General features: G+C 37.9%; 1 protein-coding gene across 2 annotated transcripts in view; it reads right to left on the reverse strand.

Moving 5' to 3' along the window:
* The window catches only part of mmp16b (matrix metallopeptidase 16b (membrane-inserted)), a 39,927-nt gene extending 33,691 nt beyond the window's left edge, over nucleotides 1-6,236 (reverse strand). For both annotated transcript variants that reach the window (XM_056264531.1, XM_056264524.1), the window contains exon 1: nucleotides 5,823-6,236. In XM_056264531.1, coding sequence (XP_056120506.1) covers nucleotides 5,823-5,942 — 120 coding nt within the window. In that variant the 5' untranslated portion in view covers nucleotides 5,943-6,236. The remainder of the gene's footprint in view (nucleotides 1-5,822) is intronic.
* Nucleotides 6,237-7,542: the final 1,306 nt, after the last annotated feature.

Raw genomic sequence — 7,542 nt, forward strand, 5'->3', positions numbered from 1 at the left:
TGGGTGGTTGCCAAGATGTTGCTATTTAGTTGCTATGTGATTTTTAAAGGCCTTTTATGCCCTTTTTTCAAAGTCTTGATTTTGTTTTCAGGGTCTACTAGAATAGGTTTTCATGCTTGATTTGTCCAAAAACATGTTATTTTTCAAATGTTTTAACGCTCTGGGGTGCATTTCCTGTACAACTATGTAACTTGTAAGATGCATCGTTGGAGAAACTAATCAACTAGTCACAACTGTTTCCCGAAACTGTAGTAACATGGTTGCACCACATTTGGTTCAACAATATAGGACTGTCGTTAATGATGTCACATGCATGGGTGCGTTTCCAATGAGCATCGCTAGCCAACTATGGTCGCAAGTTCCGTCATTATCAGCATAGTTCAACGAGTCGATGTTTCCCGAAACCATCCTTCCAACGAACATTCGCAAACAGCATCGCTTAGTTGTGTGGTTCGAACGACAACGCTCGATCGTGTGGTTAGAACGAAGCATACCGTAGTTTCTTGTTTGAATGACGTGGACTTAAAAAATCTGTATCTTGAGCCAAATAAGCAAACTGATAAGCAAATTATTTTATTTAGAATACATACAAATGTAATTCACGTCTTTTAGTTTGTCAAGAGACTTAAAGGAACGTCTTTGAAGAGTGCGCATTTGCGAACGTGCTCTGGTAAGTAAAAACGAGCCTAACTGAATCTGGAAATAAAGCAAAATACCTGAGGAAAATGAGAAATAGTCCTCAGATGCCATGTGCGTAATGTATAGCAAAACATCTAGCATTAATTTGATCTCAAACAAAGTAGTTATTACTCCACCATGTGCGTGACATGTGGTTGAACGACCAATTTGCGACAATACGGTTTCGGGAAACAGTCGTGAGTACTTGATTTCTTCAGCGATGCATCGCACTATGGTAGTAAAGCAGTGAGTTACGTTGTTGTACGGGAAACGCACCCCAGAATAACTCCTGATAATAAACCTATTCGAGATCTCCAGATGCTGCTGTAACAAACATGTCTACTTCACTGTTTTCTGTTCCATGTCATTTTTCTTTATTTGATCTTTGATTAATCTCTGGCTCCCTCATACGTCATACTCCAGAGTTCCCTTGCACATATTACAAAACTGATTGTTAACACGTTAAAATATAGATTGAAATGTATATATATATTTTAATGGTATGAAATATATTGAATGTAATGAATGTTGGCTTGCTTATTGTGACCATGGATGATCTATTTAAAGGGATAGTTCAGCCAAAAATGAAAATTAGCCCATGGTTTACTCATCCTACACTCTAAAAAAAGATGGTTCTTTACACGTAGTAACAGTTCTTTTTAGTACCGTATCGTCCTGAAGAACCCTTGAGAAGTGGTTATTTGTGTTAGAGTTTAGGGTTCTTTATTCCCGCTTTTTTGTTTTCCAAATCTGTAACTGTCAAAGCCTCCTCATTACTGATTTTCTGGAGCTCAGCTGTACAACTACAGTTACTACACAGACCGTCAACATACTCTCTCAACAGGTCAATTATTTCTTTCTTAAAATGTCTATAAATTATAACTTTAAAAATTGTTACAATCATTTCCTAACAATCATGTCTTTTTCTCTTTTTAGTTCAACAGAACATGTAAGTGTGAGCAGCTCTGTTCAGTTAAGGATACTCATCTTCTCTTCTCCACAAAGTAAGTAACAGAGATATAGAATTTATGATCCATATTGTTAGATTTTTTTTAAATTATGACTTTATGCCTAAACATACCCAGTCACAAAAAAACATTAAAGCTAAGCTATACCAAGACTTTATATAACTTTTTCCTTTTAACATGGTAAAGGGCTCATTCTGTCCATTTTTGCTAATTTTGACATAATAGTTTTTACATAATCAATTGGAAGAGACACAATGTAACTCTAAACTCGATTGTGTATTTCAGATGTTGTCACGTATCATAACCTCATCATCTGCAGAGAGAAACTGCCACTCAGAATACACACATAAATGAAGGACGTAAAGACATCATGGGATTGTGAAGATTTTTCACTGGAACTTGGTCTTCATTACTATATCGTGTTCAATCTCAATTGTTATTTTTATTAATGTATTGAGCTAACCTCTGTTGTAAGAGCACTGTCATTTTTGATACAATCTGCCATGTCAATAAAAAGTAAGAAAAATATCCATATTTCAAACTTTATCGACTAAAATAACTAGCTTCCGGCAGACGGCCTATACGCAAGTCGACTTACGCCAAAGGAGTAACATTGACACATGTATGACGTATGATGTAGGAGTATCGTAAGCTTTGACGCCTCTCACGGTTCAAACAAACAGGGCTGGGCAACAAACTCAAGCTCCTCTGACACTTCTCTTTAAAAACTCTTGTTTTAGACTTCTAATTTGTCTATTGTTTGCGTTGATGTTTGCGAATGTTCGTTGGAACATACAAGCCCATCTCTTCACCACTGAGTCCTCGCCTCATCCCTTACCCCAACCCTGACTATTGGGCCCCATCCACTTTCATTGCATGTTCTTGCCTGAAAAAACATACTATTTAAAGTTTTGGAAAATTGGTGGTGAATTCGTATGAATTTGTACAATTTCATATGAATTCATACATTTAAACGCATATTATTTACGGAACGGGGACTATTTTCAGATCGGCCCTAATAACTTCCAACCCAATTTGAATTTGTACAGCTTGATTTGTACAAAAACATATGATTTTTAGAAAAAACATAAGCATGAAGAGTGTGAGAGTGTTGATACTTCACTGCAATGCTTTTTTTTTAATGAAAATGAGGTACAAGTCAATATTCATATGAATCAACATTATGCTACAAGTGCTGTTGCTTGAGCTTCTAATGATCCCGGAATATACACTACACTATTTTCAACTAAAAACGTTAAACTTTTTATGAGTTTTGGTCACTCATTTACACGACAACAGCGTTTTGGGGGCCTGAAAATGCGACCTTTTGAAAACGGGTTTCAAAGTGCAAGTTTTTGGAAACAATACCGTTATCGTCTCAGTGTAAACTACAAAAAAACGATGCAAACGGTGACGTCGTGTGTGTGTATATTACGTGTTAAGTCTATAGGCTCGTTGTTTCTTTACAAAGTGACATCGCCATCTACTGGCCTGGCATGAATAATACAGCGTTTTTAGTCGTTTTCACAGATCCGCGTGAACAGGGATCGTTTTGACAACGTTGTCGCCTGTACCGTGAAAAGAGGAAAAACTTCTCTGTTTTTAGTACATCGTTGTCGTGTAAACATACCCAACGTCTATGGGTTTTTTTCATCCTTTTTATCAGGCAAATCATAAGTCTAAAAAAACAAAAAACGAGAATTTGCGCAAATTTGTCTGATCACTGGTTTTATGACCCCTTCATGACATCATAACAGATTCAAATGCATTTTAAACTTCATTAAAAAATAAGTATGGCCACTTATCATCTACAAAACCCACACGCCTTATCTGAACCAGTATGACTGTTTATCACAGTGGTCCATAGCATGTAGCAACAACCCCTGACTCTCTATTAATCACATGTAGACCCAGAGCTACATGAAATGTCATTACCAACTTAGCACTAAGCTAAGCACATTTGCACCTGTATGCGACAGACGTGCGTAATTAAAGCCCTGGGGGCCCAATCTTGATTTCACTCTGAATCCTTGAACCTTGCGCTCTCTAGTCTATTCCTAGTTCGGGGATCAGAAGTCCTCCCTCCGAGCAGTCATTACTCATCTCTTTCTCTCTCTCACACACACACATACACACACTCTCTCTTCCCCAAAGACCACTGACCTGTGCACTCAACTAACAACTGCTGCCAACCACTGCAGCCCTGCCAGCAAAAAAACCCACACAAGGAGCTACATGGGTGGCAGAGAGCTGAGAAGAACAAGGGGTTGTAGTTACTGAGAGAGTGATGATCATTCATTTAACATTCTGATGGTTCTGTCCCACTGGTATTGTTGTAATTTGTGAAGGACAGTTTCATCGATAAAGCCTGTTCCGAGACAGCATCAATATTATCATGACAATAGCACGTCCACCACGAGCTGATCCACTGGCACAGCGCCCTCTACATCTCTCGCCTCCCAGCCAAACAGAACCAGGCGGGTGACAAATTCTCTCAATGTCAACCAGCGTTGCCGGCAGCACTAAACATCACATTTGCGCCCATTTCGGCCCAGAGGAGTTTGGGGGAGATTTGCTAAGCAACTTACATAATCTTTATGTACTTCACATTATCACAAGAGTCTGTGGCTGAGTAGCACTGAGTGAATCAAGGTCTTGCTTTCTCCAACACCCCAATGATTGTCACATGGCCTGTTAGAGGCGTGTGATTGTCATCTCTGAGGGAATGGATTTGGACCGGAGGAAGGAGCAGTAGCTCTGATTGTTCCTGATCTCTCTCTCTCTCTCTCTCTCTCTCTCTCTCTCTCTCTCTCTCTCTCTCTCTCTCTCTCTCTCTCTCTCTCTCTCTCTCTCTCTCTCTCTCTCTCTCTCTCTCTCTCTCTCTCTCTCTCTCTATGAGTGTGCAGTGTTAGGAGCTGTTAGGAGCTTGAGCATTAAATTGCGTAACAGTGTACGATTGAGTATGAAGCATGTTTAAAGGTAAACTTCATACTATCGATCAGTACACAGAATAGAATCGATATAATGGAATATAATAGAATAGTATAGAATTTAATCAGTGCACAATTGCAGAATAGGTTAATTTAGTCAGAATTCTTGTCTATTTATGACTAAGAATGGTATTATAGAATTGTATCATTGTATTCTATTCTAGTTTAGTCAAATATGCTTAATTCTATTCTGCATTTCAATGTGTGGCATAGATAGGAATTTTATTTATCCCATTATATTCTATTTTGTTCAGTACACGGAATCGAATAGAGTAGACTAGAATGGAAAAGAACAGCATTTCAGTTATCTTTGTTACAAAATACAATAGAAAAGAATAGAATTATGTTTAGTACACCGAATCACAGAGTAGGATAGACAGACTTGAATGGAATAGAATAGCATTTCAATTGACTTTTTAATACAGAATAAAATAACATGTTTCCTGGTTACTGTGTATCAAAGAATAGAATCATTTTATTCCATTCTTGTTTAGTCGAATCTACTTTTTTTTAATTCTGTAATTTGGTGAGCTAAGAAGACAGGAATGAGAGTCTACACTTTTCTATTCCATAATTCAGTATACAAAATAGATAGTAATTATATTTTATTCTGTTCGTTTCTAATACAGTGTAAACAGGAATTATATGTTATTCTATTCTGTAATACAAAACAAACAGAAATGCTATTCTATTCAATTCTACTCAGTCCATTTTATTCCATTCTGTAATTTGGTGTACAGAATAGAACAGAATATGTTTTACTTTACATACAAAATGTCTGAATACAACAGTATAGACTTGCATAGAATATAACAGGATAGAATTGCATTCTTGTCAACTCAGTACACAGAATAATTGAATAGGGTAAACCAGACTAGACTAGAATAGAACAGAACAGCACAGCATTTCTGTTTACTATGGTATAACAGAAAAGAATTGCATTACTGTTTACTGAGCACAGATAAGACTAGACTAGAATAGAACAGTTGTCCATATATATAGCCTTCAATATCACATAATCAGGCGGCACATGGTGCAGATCCACCAAGTGATTCAACGTGATTCTGTGCTGTCCTGGTTTATTTACGACCTGGCTGCAATATATCCTGTTTTTGTAGGTCTTAGTAAAAGCGTATTGTCAACACACAAGCAGAAGATGCTGATGCTGATGTTGGGCCAGTCTTACCTCAACGCTAAAATGATACTCTTCGGCCGCGGAACAGCACATCCACACACCGTGATGGAGCCAAAACAGCACCGCATACACACAGTCCAGCCTTCGCTTTTTAAGCAACGTAACGTTCATATTTGTAGATTTGCTTTATATTCCTTTACCAATGACTGTTTATGTCTCTATCCTCGTATGTCAGTTAAGCAAGTGGCATTTTGGACCGAAGATGAAACGATCGGAGCGCGGAGAAGCATCGGCGTCCGCACATTTTGTCATTCGGCTGGCAATCCTTATTTCATCTTGCATATCTGATGCACTATTTCGAGACATTTCTTCTCCTTTAAATCGTTACTTTGGCGAACAGGCAGCTTGCTTTTCTATATTGAGCAGCATCCAGAGCGTAAGCACTGCGCATGCGCTCTGACTCACTGGGCAGTGATGCTTGTTGACTAGTAGGCACCATTCATTCTGCCTTCATTCTTCTTTCTCGCCTGTCAATCACTGATCAATGAAGGTGTAAAAATGGGTTTTGGGTAGGCGGGACACTGAAACGGCGGACACGGACGGTGACTTCTGGCAAAACACCGTCAGTATATTTCCAGCTGTGCAAGCATCCTTCTGTTTAATAAGATAATGATAATAAAATTAGATCACTGTTTCCTGAGGAGTGGGAAGAACAGGTGATGATAATTTTTAGTTCCATATTTATTATTCTCTATGTTTGGGTGCAACGTAGTCTACCTCCTGCTTCCATTTGTTCATGTTTTCCCCTTTGTTCAATATGGTTTACAACCCTTGACAAAATAATGTGTCAGATGTGTATTATACATATTTACAAAAATAGAAAAGTTGATATTCTAAAAATGCTGTGGACATTTGGAGACATTAAATAGCCTAATTGATAATTTGATTTGTATCACATCTAATTTTAATTGCTGCATATCTTTCTATTTTTCTCCTTGAATCACATTTATCTATGAAAAAAAAAGAAAGAAAAATGTGAGATTCGAAAGGTATAGGCCTACTGTTTGACATTGGACAATTCATTTCCACCACAAGAGGGGGTGGTTCACTATATTAAGAAATTTACAGATTTAGAAAAGACATTAAAAATAGTGTGTGTGTGCGTGTGGACATCTTTTTTGGTCAAATCATTAAGTCTATAAAGTCCCCATAACACATTGGAACCCCAACATGTTGTGTAATTTAGTATTAAATGTAGGCCTAAAGTTAATAGCCTACACAAAGCATTTGTGCCATGTTTAAAGCAGACAGACAGCAAATTAAAAACAGCTAACACTTCAAAATAGAGACAAATTACATTTGGTCACCATTTCTGCATATAAATAAAAACATATAGTAATATATATAAGTAGGATACTTTGGTAAATATAGTTAAAACAAACTTACTTAAATACACTTAAAAAAACCCCATTAAAGTCTGTAAGTGTCACGGGTCTATGAAGGAGGACTCAAATGCAGAACGAGTGTTAACAGGTTTATTGACAAACAGTAGACAAGATGTGGTGGGAGAGGTGAACAGTCCAGACAAAAGGCAGGGATGAGACACAAAGCCAGCCGTTGCAGCAAAACTTGCAGAGCAGCAGCTGTAGCTAGCACAAGAAGACTGTAGGCTGGAGAGTAGTGTTTGCAGAGCAGAAAGAGACCTGAGAGTACTAGCAATAGCCAGACAGGAACCTCCAAGGACAACAGCAAGGCACTCAGGGATCTCAGG

This window comes from Rhinichthys klamathensis, unplaced genomic scaffold (genome assembly GCF_029890125.1).
Source record: "Rhinichthys klamathensis goyatoka isolate OS25496 unplaced genomic scaffold, OSU_Roscu_1.1 h1tg000011l_1, whole genome shotgun sequence".
In the NCBI taxonomy this organism is placed as follows: Eukaryota; Metazoa; Chordata; class Actinopteri; order Cypriniformes; family Leuciscidae; genus Rhinichthys; species Rhinichthys klamathensis.